The 16,004-nt window shown below is 36.4% G+C and overlaps 2 protein-coding genes across 6 annotated transcripts; both read left to right on the plus strand.

Moving 5' to 3' along the window:
• Window positions 1-2,782: 2,782 nt before the first annotated feature.
• Window positions 2,783-7,100, plus strand: LOC108629292 (inosine triphosphate pyrophosphatase). 5 transcript variants are annotated; one of them, XM_018031887.2, is made up of 2 exons: window positions 2,783-3,130; window positions 5,969-7,100. In XM_018031887.2, exon 2 carries the CDS (start codon window positions 5,970-5,972, stop codon window positions 6,540-6,542), a length of 573 nt encoding a protein of 190 aa, XP_017887376.1. In that variant the 5' UTR covers window positions 2,783-3,130; window position 5,969; the 3' UTR covers window positions 6,543-7,100. The 5 variants fall into 5 exon arrangements, with proteins under 5 accessions (XP_017887376.1, XP_026672962.1, XP_026672961.1 ...); XM_026817161.1 differs by lacking the exon at window positions 2,783-3,130 and adding an exon at window positions 3,160-3,183; XM_026817160.1 differs by lacking the exon at window positions 2,783-3,130 and adding an exon at window positions 4,489-4,672.
• Window positions 7,101-8,205: 1,105 nt separating this feature from the next.
• Vhdl (larval-specific very high density lipoprotein) lies at window positions 8,206-14,037 on the plus strand. Its single transcript, XM_018031696.2, has 15 exons — window positions 8,206-8,257; window positions 8,365-8,403; window positions 8,523-8,818; window positions 8,901-9,041; window positions 9,108-9,284; window positions 9,366-9,508; window positions 9,591-9,959; window positions 10,025-10,353; window positions 10,419-11,038; window positions 11,120-12,015; window positions 12,099-12,228; window positions 12,301-12,537; window positions 12,594-12,944; window positions 13,009-13,586; window positions 13,677-14,037. The coding sequence occupies exons 1-15, from the start codon at window positions 8,242-8,244 to the stop codon at window positions 13,864-13,866; spliced, it is 4,512 nt and encodes a 1,503-aa protein (XP_017887185.1). The 5' UTR covers window positions 8,206-8,241; the 3' UTR covers window positions 13,867-14,037.
• Window positions 14,038-16,004: the final 1,967 nt, after the last annotated feature.

Here is a 16,004-nt window from a genome sequence, read left to right on the forward strand (position 1 = left end):
GTTCCGCCACCCCCGTCGCAAAAGATGCATATACGCAAGCATCTTCTATCTCCGTCTTTCCTTCGCGTGTTTCCTTCACACTTTTTTCATCGTTTTCTTGTATTTTTCTTTTTCTTTATTACTTTTATTCTCTTATGGTAATGTGTGCATCGATACATTTTATTATTAACATTAGGTCTTGTTAAAGATTAGTATCTTCTATATCTATATCATCAATTAAATGTCGAGACGTGATATTATAAGTGGTTCTAAAGTTCCTATTCTTATAATGCAGTAAAGATGCAAACAAAACTAGTTTATCTAATAATATTTCATCTCAGACCGATCGATATCTGTAACTACCCAACTACCCTCTAAGCTTGCTGGAATTCTTGAAATACGGCTTATTTGATTTGTATATCTAGGAAGAACACCAACGGAAATATAATATCGTCATTTAATTTTAAGATTCATTTCTTAAAATCGTACCAACTTCCTCGGATGCTACATAAGAATTAACTGACAAAAGTGCAGTGCACATATGTATCGAATGTGCTAAATTGGGTTTCATTAATTTAACGCGTAATATTAATCTTATGAAGACGTTCGATGTTTTTATTAGCATTCTGTCCATGCATATTTCGGTATCTCTGATACGAAAAAAGCCGACCACGCGATCGATGCTCAACGAGGGGACCAGCTGCTCGAAATAGATGAGGAGAGCCTCCTAAATATTAAAGGAGCCTTTACCCCAACTCGACTTCTATCTATTCTAACAAAAGGAAGAACTGCGAATATCAGTCGTTATCGATTTCTCCTTCGTTATCACATTAACACATCTCGTTTCTATCGTATTTACTTAGTTTACGAGTGTATAAACTTAAGAGGTCAGTAGCTGACCAGTCATGTACTTCTGTTTTGTTTCATATTATCAATCGGAGGCAAACATTTGTTGATTAAAAAATATGCAATTAAAAAATAAATTATTGTACAAACAGACATATCGACGCGTGAATTCGTCTCATTGTACGTACCACGCATACTTTTGACTGCACTATAATTTTACATCGCGTCTACACCTGACTAATGTCAGATAGTTAAAAATATTACACGTATTATTTAATGACGAACTTGGATGAATTGCCATTACTTATAAATGGAAACGCCGTTTTTTTTTTTTTTATCAACATTCACAAGTAAGAATTGATCGAATCGACAAAATCATTGAACGGTAATAAAGAAAGCTATACATATAAGTGTTAGGATAAATGTACAATACCCATAATTTATATATATGTACAAAAGGAAATGATGAATGTTTGTAGTTAAAAGATTTATGAAATGTATAATTTATTTAAAAAAGTTTGCTTACGTAGGATTGAGCAAATGACTAAAGAAAATAGTAATTAGAAGGTAGCTAATCTAATATATAATTAATTCTCTTTTTGAAAATATGAAGATTCTGTAGAGCTTATAAAGTATAATAAAAGCAGAAACCAGTTTTTCATTTCACATTGTATGTAGCTACATCGATATGTATGACGACAGCCAATAAAAAACGAGAACTCGTGTTCTCTTCAGATAATTTCCACCCACTAGCACATTTCATAAACGTAGTAAAAACTTGCTAGCACCAGTGTATTATTTAAATTATTATTATTTACATATTCCTAAACATATTTCGAGAAAGTAAGGAATAAAAATGATGAAACGTGTAATTGAAAACAATTAGATATCAAATCTTGAGTTCCTATCAATTTAAATAATGTAGAAAAGTTGTACCATTGCGAGAATAAGGATATTTCTATTTAACAGAATTCTGCTTCATCTCTACTAATAAATAAAATAATATATACATACATATAATTAATAATATAAGATATAAAAATGCGCTTATACTTTCTGTAAGTTACAGTAGAAATTAGGTAGAACCATGGACCTAAAGCTAAAGGATGGGGCATTGCAGAGGTAAGGCGTGACAATATACGTAAGGGGAGTGCAGATCATGGGCGCATGAGTTCCCCTCTCCTTGCAGCAAATTGTTGGTCATATTGTCATTTTCAGTGCATCCTATAGTGGAAAATATGTATTCTAGAAAGATATGCAAACAATGGGTATGTGCGAAGCTGTATAACAGATTCAAAATAGTCCGCGGAATGTTATAGATGGCGGTAAAGTTTGACCAGTAATTTGATCCCCTCTCAGCCTCTTGCCTCATGTCCCCCCTCGTCTAAAACTACTACACGCTTCGTCCTTTAGATTCATTGGTAGAACATAAAGAATGGCAGCTCCCGTGTTATCATTGGGAGTAGTGATGGCCACTGTCGACTAATTTAAAGTATCGACTACCTAAGGCCTAAGGAATAATCGCAACGTACTATCGACTAATTAGTCGATAGTTTTTAGTCGGATGAAATATCGCTCCCGCGGTTATGCCTTTATATGTATTGTGATCACAGCGTTCATATTTAAATAGCATTTTTATTTCGCTATACTTGACCAAACATGATCTAAAGCATCGATCACGCATTACGCATTTTCGAGTCTAATTTATTGTAGAAATGCATAATTCTGATTAATAAATTAATAGAAATGCATCTTAAAATTTTTATTTCGCGATCCTTGAATAAATATAATCCAAAGCAGCGATCAAGCTATAGATTGCAGTTTATCGATAATTCAAGCAGCCGCCTGAAGTTGATTCGATGTAGTCGATAGTATCAAAGATTTAAAAGTATCGTTGGCTACTATCGACTAAATCGATAGTTTTTAGTCGATGGTGCCCATCACTAATTGGGAGTTGGGACACCGAATGGGTCGGAACCAGCGGCTTCCGTCCAAAATCCAGGGAAAGCCTATCCTCCGATTCCTTGCGACTGTCTCTTGTTGGTTGTTAGTTAGTTAGTTTAAGTAGGCTTTATCTGAATTTTGTCGGGAATGAGGAATCGAGCCAAGTTGCTGGTGGAGGGAGTATGGGATACGATGGGATACACTTTTCTGGCAGCCCTGATTGGTTGCACTACACGAAAGCCGGACACTTGCGATGTTGCCATTTTATTCTCAGCATGGCTAGGTATTAAAGTAGGCTGTGCCACCATTGTGGAGGAACGGCATTCACAAGTGATTCCTACCGGTACCTGAATATATCGAGGTATATGAGAATTTACTTCAAGATTTCTCGATCTGATAAAGAAATGTGATAAGTTTAGTATTTATTGAAGTTTACTATCTGTTGGAGACGAGTTAAACGATTGATCTGTTAGGGAAGAGAGGAACGCTTCACGTGCTCTTAATTATTACATGCGTATTCCGAACAGCATGTTTGGCAACAGAAAAGCGAGAAAAGGCGCGAAACGTTTAATTGTTTTTTTACACGTGTATAAAAAGGACCATTTTAGCTACTTTATTTCTGACGTTCGGAAAACTCTAAAATGATTATTTTTACTCCCCTTCTTTTATTTTCTCTCCAAAAAATTTTGAAAATTTTCAGAGAATTTTAAAATATGTAATTTGTGGAAATTTTTGAAAATATGTAATATTTCATGAAGATTGATAGAAATATATTAACATATATGTATGTATATACATTTTGATTCTAATTCAAGCTATTATGTTTAAAATAATTGATTTTAAATATTCGCGCTCCCATGAAGTTCGTATCTATAGTCGAAACATATACTACATGCGTTCACGATCAATTGCCAACTTCACATGTATTATTACTCTTCATGGTTGCAAACACAGTGTTGCAGTGTGTGTATAAGAAAACGCGTTTGTGAAATAAAATTTACTTTTTTTCAAAAAGAATTGACATCTTTAATCAAAAGGTCAAGTTCTGATGATGAGAAATTTCATGAAAATAAGCCAGATTTCGTAGCTGACAAAGCTAAATTAAGTATGTTACCAAAGAAGTCACGAGAGAGATATGAACAAGTGTATAATCTCTACATTGAATGGAAGAAACAAAAGAATGTGACAACTACTACAGAAAATTTTATTTTCGCCTATTATGAAGAATTTAAATAGAAATATAAACCCTCTACGGCGTGGTCGCATTTTTCTATCTTGAACATTATGATTGAAAATAAGGAAGACATTGATATTACTAAAATCTCATCTTTATAAAAACAACGTAAAAGGATTTGAAGCGTAGAAGATGAAAGTCTTCATAGACGATAATTTGAGAAATTTTATTGAAAATGCTTCTGATGAGATATATCTCGCAAGCAAGGTATACATGGTTATCAATAAGCAACTGTACATAATATTATTTCATGTAATAACTAAATAATTATCGATATTTTTAGGTTGTCCTGATATTTGGTGTTTGCCCCATAAAATTAAAGTGAACCATATAACACAAAAAGGAAATATACTTGTAGTTGATATACCTCAAACAAAAACTTCAAAATCACGTAAATTCTCAATTAACAAACAGTTGACAGAAGTTGTAATAAATGTAGGAATCTACGTCCAAAAAATATCAGTACAACCCGCTTCTTTTTGAACATTAAAAATCAGAAGTGTACCAAACAACCTGTTGGTAAGAATAAGATTGCAGCTATACCAAAAGAAGTTGCAAAGTGGTTAAAACTTGAACATCCTGATTTATATACTGGCCATGCACTGCGACGCATATCAGCTACTCTTCTGTCAAATGCCAGAGACACGATGGTGGATTTAAAACATTTAGGTGGTTGGCAATCTGACTAAGTCGCATAAGACTATGTTGAAAATTCCATTCCGAATAACACTAAAATCTCGAAGTTAGTGACTGAATCATTTTGTCCCGACGAAAACAAGCCAAATCTCAATGAAAAAAGACAAATGAATCTAGAAATTGAAATCGAGGAATTTGACCAGAACAATTCATCACCTACTGTGAAAAAATTGAAAATCATCGTATCATCTATTGAAGAATCCAGTTCGAAAGATTCCAGATCACCAAAGCAGAAATCTATCTAAATTAGCAATCTTAGATTTTAAATATTTATGAATTTAGTTATGTGTTGAACTATTTTCAGTTAAGTTTATTATTTGAAAACTTCTCATTTATTTATATGATTAAAAACAATAGTCAATAATAATTTAAATTGTTTAAATTATTTATGTACATAATTAAAATTAAAATGTGATAATTTTTGTTGTAATTATTTTTGTTATGTAATAATTTATCATTCATATAACGTGAATAAACAAATTTACTGTTTAACTATTGTATTTCATATTTCGTTTTTTTTCAATTTTTGAATATTTATATTGTGGTTTTCCTCAGACCTGTCTTTACCTTCTTTCCCTCTCGTATTTCCTCCAAGTATAGGAATCTAAACCCGATTGTAAGATCGTGGAAAACGACAAATGAGTTTAGCTCCCCTGCGGACACTTTCCATGATGGGGTTGAAACTATTGTAAAAACTGCAGAGTCCCAGCCAAATGGGCCCATGTGCGACCGACGGTTCGAATTTTCCCTCCAGATATCTCAAGGCCTTCGGGTCATCATAAATTTGGTAATAAGCCCTGGATGTTAGTATGCGAAAAGTATCCTCAGCAGGGTACAGTCAAAATCTTTTGTAAAACCCTTGCCTTTACCTTCTACCCTAAACCCTACTAATGGCAAAAAAATCTAAGAGACGAAAGTACGTAAATCCTTACTCCCACTTTAATCCTTTAATCGTACGCTTAAGTTGACGACTCGTAAAACTGTACCCTCAATCCACTTTGTAGACGGCAAATAATGGTCTTCTTTATGCACTTTTTCATCATCCGAGTGTGAAAAAGCCCATTCGCTCCTCGTTATTCATCGTACTTTTTTTTTATAAAAAATGCATAGAGAAGATCATTTTCTGTTGTCTACAAAGTGGATGGAGAATAAAGTGAAGCGAAAATGGCATTTTCCCCCTAAGGGCCGCATTTTCTATTTTCGCTCCACTTTATAGATGCCGAAAATGGTCTTTTCTATACACGTGTTATGAAAAAATTCTTCTTGCAGGATGTCGAAAGCAATAGTATTTGTAACTGGGAACGCAAAGAAACTGGAGGAAGTCGTGGCTATTTTGGGCAATAATTTTCCAATAAAAATTATCAGCCAAAAAATCGATCTCCTGGAATATCAGGGAGAGATGGATGATATTTGCCGAAACAAATGTCGAGCAGCAGCGGAATTAATAAAAGGCCCAGTCATTGTCGAGGACACGTGCTTGTGTTTCAATGCGATGAAAGGATTACCTGGACCTTATGTTAAATGGTTCTTGGATAAATTAGGACCGGAGGGACTCTACCAAATGCTTCACGGTTGGGAAGATAAAACAGCGGAGGCAGTCTGTACTTTTGCTTATTGCCCAGGCGAACCGGAAGATTCGATTCTGTTGTTCCAAGGTAGAACTCAAGGAACTATTGTGAGTCCTCGGGGTACGCGAGAATTTGGCTGGGATGCGTGTTTCCAGCCTTTAGACAGCGATAAAACCTATGCAGAATTACCGAAAGAAGTGAAGAATAAAATTTCTCATCGTAGCAAAGCGCTAGAGAAACTGAAGGAGTATTTTATGAACAATGTAACACAGTAGATTAATAAATTCCTCTTTGCGGCAGTATTATACTGTATATCCATAATTTACTTCATTTTATGTTTCTGTGTATACAGATTGTCAATGAAGCAAATTCAAAAATGAACCTGTCCAAAATTTTTTGACTACTTTTCCTTTTTATTTGTAACATAACGAGAGTTTCCTCCAAATTTTTTTTGTGGGAGGCCCCGATATTTTTACCGCTTACGGCCCCCACTGGTCTCAATTCGCCGCTGTGTGTATATTAATTCTCGATCTCTAAACCGGAGGCATTTGCATCCTAATGTTTTGGCGTTGTTTCGTCTTCTCGTGTATTGAACTTTCCTTCTATCTTCCAAAACAAGTTGTAGCCAGATAAGCTTATTACGATAATTTTAATTCACGATATTCGAAGACGCTGTTTTATCAAAATTTTCTTCAAACCATCACCCACTGAAAAACGCATGTCACGAATAACACGGATTTAAATCATAAGAATATCAAAGAAACGCCTACAAATAAAGATTAAAAATATTTGTAAAATAATGAGATTAGAGAAAATAAACACTGTTTAAAACACGAATGCCTGTTTATTACTCCCTATCATTGTCCTTCGTATTTCTTGTAAATGATTATATGTATCACCAAAATATGTTCTGATATATATAAGCACGGTCCATAATTTTCGTAATCAACGATGATTTAAAATGGATTTCTTAGTAAAACGATAATTCAATTAGTTTCGATGTAAGCTAAGGTATTGAAGAAGTTCTTGTAACAAATAATGAAGCAGCTCAAAAGTTGATTCTGACAATCAATATTCGATAAAACACATTTATCAGCGTTTGGAAAATGATGCAATAATTTGTAACATTTTACCATATTAATTTTATCGTTGAAAATATGTATAAGTTCTTTTTCTCTAATTTTGCCGTTTATTTATTGTACAGGGAGATTAACGTTCATTTTCGATTGTTCGACGATTATTGGGTCTAATACATGATTATCGTGAATCGTATTATCGTTGATTACCATAAATGTTCGTACAAAAGCTGTCAGTTTTTCTTTATTACTTTTCTGAATATTATTGATAAAGCCACTTTGTAATCGACGATGCTTACAACACTGACGTATATTATACGAATGCAATCGCGAGGAAAGTTCCCAATGGGTCGTCATCGTAATGAAATTAATAACGAAGCTCATTTGCTGTTGATAATATTAGAATGCAATGAATGTTTAATGTCTGTCAATTAAATACGAAATTATACTTATTCATTATGTTACGCATAAACACGGAAACTTATGTGCGGTGTAAGAGCTCTGATAATAACTGCAAAAGTACCCACAGAATATTTTTTCAATGAAATAAGAATATTTAATAAGAGGAATATTATTACTGTTAGAGGTCAACGCTGAAATATCTACGACAATTAATTATCCGCTTGTACCAGAATGTAAAATGTGGGAATACCACAATTAGAAAATCAAGTTGGGCGATATTTTTTAAAATCATTCACGTAGCAAAGTTATACGATACTCGAACGGGTTATCTTTTACTTTGATGACACCGGCACAGCCAGTTAACAACACCCTTTCGGTAGGGGTTATCGTTATATTTGCACTTTCTTATTCTACCGGGATTTACAGATTTTTCGCCTTATAAAAGGAGAAAGCCGTGCAGCAGCGTTACCAGTCTTTCTGCAAGGGTCGTACTATAATGAATACTCTAATCGGTAAGTAATAAGAAGAAAAAAAAAGCGATAGTACGAGATTCATTTGAATATATCTCTCCTTCAGTTATTTATAACTTGAGATGTTACACGATCTTTTTATTTTGCAGTGTTATTGGGGATTCTAGCTGCGGCGCATGCCGTGCCAGGTACGTTAATTCCACATAAAGCAGATTGATATTCAGATAACAATATTAAGTACAATCCTCAATTAATTGTCATTTTTAATTTACTACTGTTAAAATAACTTTATCGAATGTTATCGCAGCTCATTTTCCTCATGGAAAAGTTGTCACTTATCAATATATCGCCGACGCGAAGGCTGGAGTCGTCGAGCCGTCTTTACATGCGTCTCAGTTTGGCATCGAAGGTCTTCTTCATATACACCACGATGTCACTGACCCAACCCTGAGAAATGCCTATTATGTCACCTTAACTGATGTCAAACATGGAATGCATAACGGGCATATGGATCCTGATCATATGCCTGTTACGCATCCTATCGCGGACGTCGCTAACGCGATACAGAACCCTTTTTTGATCGTCTTTGATGAAAATGGACATGTAAGCTCGAAAAACACTGATACTAAAAAACATCTCGTAATTTGAAAAAGACAGAATGTAAGTTACGTTGATAATGTTTCAGCTTCAAGGTGTGAAGTTGATGGAAAATGAGCCTGTATGGTCGAAGAACATGAAGAAGAGCATCGCTTCTATGCTGCAACTGGACTTGGCCAATATTCACCTTCAAACCCCGATAAAACACCACAGTTTCATAACTCATGAAGTAGGTAACGACTGATGGGAACATTCTGGGATTTTAGCTAATGTTCTCTTTGGTTGTTACCACTAGGATACCATACACGGCACCTGCGAAGTGGCGTACAACGTACACGCAATGGATCAGCTGCATCCAACGTCTAGCAACGTTTTCGTAGTTACGAAAATGCATGAACCGAGTAATTGTACTCATTTTAATCATCAAGTCTTCAACCACGCCGAACCCGAGCAATGTCACATTGAACAGCAGGTTTTAATTATTTCTTCGCGTATTTTAAAATACAATACGTATACGATCTGATAATTTGTATTCTCTTGTCTTTTCGCGTAGGATGGTTTCACTACAGCCAGCAGGCGCGTTTTCGAAATAGAACATCATGACCATGACATTCTTATTAAAAAACTAGTTAGTTATGGAGTGGTCAATTACCTGCCATGGTTGGCCAAATTAGAAGCGCATTATCTCATGACTAAGTAATTTCAGATAATTATATATTTCGATTTTTATTTTAAGTATAGAACATTTGTGGAAGATAAAACAATATTCTTGTTACAGTCAAACATTGATTCTCGATAATGTGTCTGCGGATGTGCCGCACACTGTCAATTTCCAAAATGTTCCGATTGTCCGCGACCTTGCCTTCGAAAAACCACAAACGCAATACGTTCCTCAGGCCGACATAGACGTAACTCACGGCCGACACTCAGTCAAATTGAACGAGCTGGTCGTTAAATTAAGGAAGATGCTAGACGAGGCTGCTGGTTACCTCAAAGAAAGTCATTTGGAAAAGAAACAACCTGACTGGAAACACGGCCAGACGATTAACAGGCTTCTCAACATTATGAGCTACATGAACGTCGAAACTTTGGAGCAAGTATGGAACGAAGTGAAAAATGCCAAAGACACCAAGGAGATAGCGATAAGGTATGTCTAACGGGTCCATTGTTCACCGAGAGTCTACGATTAATTATTTTTACAAATCTCTTCAGGAATATCTTCCTTGGAATAGTTCCAAATGTAGGAACCACAGCTGCCTGTCTTTTCACGCGGAACGTAGTTCGCACGAAGAGCGTACCGGATTGGGCTGCCGTTCTGATGCTTGGTGTCCTTCCTTCGCACGTAAAGGTTCCATCGAAGGAACTAATTGTGCAGATGGAGGAACTTCTCAACTTAGGAGACACCGTTTCCACCAATGTCAGAGAAGCTAGCATATTCTGTTTCGCGACATTGATCCACAAGACCTTCAAGCACGAAAAGCATGGAGTGGCCGATCCTCTTTTGGACAGATACTTGCAATATTTCACGAATCATATTAAGAGTACGTAATTTTTTTAATATTTAAAAAAGAACAATTTATCATGTGCTTGATGATTAATGTTACAGAGGAACCAACGCATCATATGAGAATGGTGTACATGATGGCCATGAAAAATGTTCAACTGAGTCATATTTTGCCACTTCTGGAGCCGATTATCCGCGGCGACGTAGTCGTTGCTGAAAAACCGCAAACCATCCGTACTCTTGCCATTTGGAGCATCAAATCCGTGGCCGTTGATCATTCACATTACATTCACGACCTGCTTTGGCCGATTCTTACAGACATTAGTCTTCCAACGGCGACTAGAATTGCTGCTTACGATGTTCTAATGACTCAACTGCCAGACGCGGGACATCTTATGAATATCCATTGGCTAATGGTTTTCGAAAAGAACGAACATCTCTACAATTATCACGTGGATACTATCAAGGGTCTCGCTAATTCCGTAGATCCTTGCTTGATGCCAGTTCGAGAGATAGCCAGCAAAATATTAAGCTTTACTAAACCTAGGCACGTAGTCGGTACACTTTCGAGTAAATTCCACGTAGAATATGTGGATGAAGAATACGGATTCGGTGAAACTGTGAAAGGATCTTTGGTCGTTGATCATTTGAGCGGCCTGCCATACGTCGGTTCGGTTGAACACGTTACATCCATTACGCGCAGACCTACGACTGGATGGGGAGTGAGTTTTTATTCCATTATAAATTTCGGAGCGTTTCTTAAAGTCCTTTTAATACGGTTGATCATTGTTTATTCTGTTTAGATTCATTGGAATATCGATGGTTTGGATAAAGTTGTGAAGACTACCAAGCACGAAGTACTCGGTAAAGCGATAAAAGCGATCAAGAATGAGAGCGTGAAGAATATATTAACAAAAGTAGCTTTAGATATGCCTCAGACTAAGGATATCGATATTAACGTGATGTTCACGATGAATAACAATGTCGTGTCGATGTTCCACTCCGACAAGAACAATTGGCTACAGATTCTGGATGAAATAAAGCAATGGAGAAGATTCCTTACCCAGTATATGAATAACATAAATTGGCAAACCGTCTTGTATCACAATCATTTTGAGATGCACATTCCTACCGATCTTGGCGTACCAGCCGTTTTCGCTTCGAAAGTGCCCAGCTTCGACTCTGTTAAAGGAAACGTTGTCCTTTCGGAAGATAAAAATCTTCTGGGCTTGAAGATAAAAGTTAAATATCAATGTTGGATACATGCCGAATATATGATGTCGATCTACAACCCTATCGCTGATACCTGGCATTCTATTCGTAGGGCATCGTCTCAGGACGTTGCTCTACCTATTGATTTGAACATTGGCTACAATCAGGACACAAAGAACCTGAAAATCACATTGCCAAGACTGCCTGTTTCGGACTTCTCGGTTGCTGGAATAGCGATTTACGCTAAGAATTATGTTACCATCACGGGCGACGAGACCGATCAACTGAGGTCCAGTTGCGCTTCTTGCCGTCATCATGAAATGGTTACCGGTAACATAAATTCGAAGACATACGAGAACGTGATCGATTCGAAAGACACTGGACTTCGCCTCACTATGGCAGTGCACAACTGCGAAAGTCATGTCACCCCTGTTTCACCCGTTGTCGAGTGGCTCAAAGTACTTTCGGATCAACACAAAAGTACAATGTGAGTGTCGCGTTAATTTTTCAAACAAAGAATTAGAGCGAACGATTCTAGAAGAAACAGTAAAATCTATTTACGTTATCTAGGGGGTACAAATGGGTGCATCTCACCATGGGAATTCGTCAGCATATGATGAGGGACATAATTTCGGGACAAGGAGCGAGTTGTACGACCTTGATCAAAGTTGAGCCAAGTATCGTTTATCCTACTTCAATGGTAAGTTACTAAGGATTGTACATGAATTCGTACGTGCGTAATTTAATTTTTAATTTCTTCGTATGTAATTAGGTCGACTTAACTGGAAAAGTCAGTGTACAAGATTTAGACCACACTCATCAAAAATTGGACTTATTCAGTAACATGAGAATCGATGTTCGTGGAACTATAAATGTTAAAGCAGCAGCTAGTGACGAATCCATAAGACAATGGGATGCGAACGTTAACGTTATATTACCTCAGGGCCATATGAACAATAGTATGAAAGTTATGATTACTCGTACAACACCAGGAGAGAAAGCTCTAAAAGTTAGTAGGATTTTTTCTTAATACTTTATTAGAAAGTAACTGATGTACTCTTTTAGATGTGTATCGAAGGACAAGTGGACTACCAAGCAGTTACGACAGACTTATTGAACGTAGATTATGGAAAGAAGGAAGTCAACTGGAAGATGACAGCTAACATGGGACAATCGAAAGAAGACAAATGTGTACGCGACGAAATGGACGTAACGATGACTGTGAAAGGCGAACTGTTGCCAGAACAGAAGGATCATAGCGTTCAGAACACGATGCACGATTTGTGCACTAAACAGAGACAGAATCCTCTGTTCCACACCGAAGAGTCAGACGTTCCTCGAACTTGGCATTGTATCCAGGATGCCATACTTCAATCGACATTGAGAAAATACACAATAAATATGGCGTTGAGAAAGGTATTTAAATGGGGATTCATCGATGATTTGTCTATGATACTATATTTCGTTATTTGCACCATAGGTACCTCCGCAGGTGGTATCGACGGCAAATATAATGCAAGACTTGTTGGGCGCTGTTTCCTACCCGTATGTAACATATACTTCGGAGCACGTAGAACCCGGAAGTGCAAGGATTATTTTGGAATATCCACTCTTGACATCTGTTCTTGATGCCACCGTTATGACTCCGACGCATAGTTACGAATTAGTACATTTACCAGTAGGCGATCCACTGTGGCATGTAATGCTGAGTAACACTCATTTTGGCGTCTCGAAACTGTATAAATATTTCAACGGGAATTTCATGCACTGCTCAATCTATCCCCGAGTTCTTTTTACTTTGGACAATGGCACTTTACCTTTTATTATACCGGATAAATGGACATTGATATCTGGTGATTACGTAGATCAAACATACAGTGTCTTCGTTAAATCAGTACAAAACGACAAGTTGGCCTTAAAGGTCAATATTGATGGAGTTGAATTAGACGTCATACCAGGTGATTCAGGAATTACGGTCACAGTGAATAATAAGCCCGTAGACAATTACGAAAAGGGCGTTATGGTACCAGAAAATGAACCGGAATCCTACGCTATCAAGTAAGTTACTTTGTCAACGACTTCTTCGAATAATTTGGTTTATAGTAATGAGGTGCATGATAGTAAATTGTTTCTTTTTTTATTAAACAGACTGACCAAAGCCTATAACAACATAGCAATTGAATCGCAAATGGTACCAATGCATATTTACTACGTACCAAAGAGCGTAAGCGTTATTCTGGATACTGTGCTTCAGGGTCAAGTGGCTGGTGTCTGTGGCCATATGGACGGCACGCATAAAGAAACAATTCCAAAAATTTATACCGTATCGCATTTTTAAGGCGATCGAACGAAATCATTTAATCATTCCCCTCATCCGACAATTACCATTTAATAGAAATACATAATTCGCAAGATGAAGTACACATAACATTAAGTTTGCTCTATTACGGATACGTGAAATAATGATGTAGTAATAAGAAATGGAAGAATAAAGTTTTATTTTGGGTAATCATTTGTTTTACTACTTTTGCCCTTTAAGGGGCAGTCTCTGATAGGGGTGCGATAAATCAGAATGTCAATGTTAACCATGAAAGTAAAATGTGAATTTACAGAACTAAACTTTTCGTCCTTATATAAGAAGATTTTTAAAATTCCATAAAAAGTAAATTTATTTCATTTGCAAGTATACATGTCTTTTGTTGATAAATAAAATACGTTCCGTACGCGCTGCGTTGTCGTTGAATGATCGACAGAAATAATTATAAGTATGCAACGCAGCTACAAATTGTACTGCTCTCGATCTGATTACAAAATATATTTTATATCTTATATCGCTGTAAATTCTATTACCTCTTGCTTAAATTAATTGTAAGTAGTTCTTCGCTCGTGCATCGGACAACAAAAGGAACTGTAAAACCTCATTTGTTGTTAGTTTCAATGTAACCATCAAGCCATCTAACACATCATAACGCATTGCTTTTTTTATTATCGATCTTCTTTTAAGCTGGTTTAAAGCGAATGATCGGTTAATAAATTTCCGTAATCTTGTATTTGTGGTGACAACATCGTCACGACCAGACTCTCGGAAGCTCTGTTAAAAATTGTACCAAAATGGGAAGCGAATTAATGTTACAATAAAATAGTTTCTTTCTTCTCGTTCATACATATATCATGACTAGGGATGTCAGAATATAGGATTTCTCCTCTTCCCGAGCTCTCCCCACTACTGCATGCTGCTGTATGCTCAATGTGCTCTCCCCACTTACATATGGCATTATTAGACGTGTCCCCAATGGGTAATGTAAGTGGGGGCAAAAAAAGTAATAGTGGACACAGGGTTCTCATAATTTGTCCCTCGGCCGGAAAGTGGGGGCGACGCAACCATAGTGGGGACTGGTACTTGATGGGGGTATGTTAGGCATGGTCAGCGAAGGCGAATGAGGAGAATAGTAGTGGGCCGAAAAAGAGGGGAAGCGAGCCGTGCGGGAAAAATGATAAGAACCCTGGGTGAACAACTCGGAAAGAGGAGAAATTCTACATTCTAGCATCCCTGATCATGACAGAAGTGTTTCTTGATGCATTGGTGCGTCCTACCTCCACTCATTTCGAATACAATTTTTCCCAAGTCAGATTCAAATTGGATTTGCAAGTTGTACAACTTTATATACTTTTATATTGCACTGTTGTTACTTGCATTCGAAACTTGTTTAAGGATGTATTGGCTATACAGTCAATCCCAAAAGTTTATGTACCTTAGAAAAACGCATTTCCTATAATTACGGAAGAACAATGATTTTAGATGAAAAATGTTTACTCGTTAAAGTTCAATTGGTTTCTAAACAACGAAAATTGATAATTTTTTATATTGTTATTTAATTTGTTATATTGTTTATATAAGTACTTTCCCATCACAAATTCTTGGCAGTGAATTCTGCAGACTTTTAACTCACTGTGATTTTTCAAAAAACCCATGAATTGATTTAAAATTTTATAGGTAGCTTTTTAATAGTAATAGGAATGTGTAATAACAAATTCAACATTCTAAGATCGTTTAAGTATATAGCCTATACATCTTTAAGACTCATTGAGTGATGCGCAGAAATAATTAAACGCTTGTGATAGAAAACTATCGTATAAAACTTAATTGCAACACTGATTAAATACCGACGAATTTTTGCTTCTATTCAAATACTTTCGCCATACATCACAATAATCTAACTCTAAAGTCATACACATTTCCCGTTCCTAATTAAAATACATCTTCGAAGATTATCTTACTGTTAATGATAGGCAACGAGATACCATTTACTGTACGTGAATCTTTCGTGGAACGTAAGAACTAGAACTTATCTTTGGCACGATGAAGAGGTATTTGCAGTTGTTCTTTTTTAAACACCATCTCGATCGTATAATTATAATTCGTCGATGCAAGCTGTAGAAGCCATTCGTTCGTTGCTGTCTCTTTTTAAAGTGCAA

The sequence above is a fragment of the Ceratina calcarata genome, unplaced genomic scaffold, assembly GCF_001652005.2.
Source record: "Ceratina calcarata isolate Rehan_Ccalc_2016 unplaced genomic scaffold, ASM165200v1 scaffold557.2, whole genome shotgun sequence".
Taxonomy (NCBI): Eukaryota; Metazoa; Arthropoda; class Insecta; order Hymenoptera; family Apidae; genus Ceratina; species Ceratina calcarata.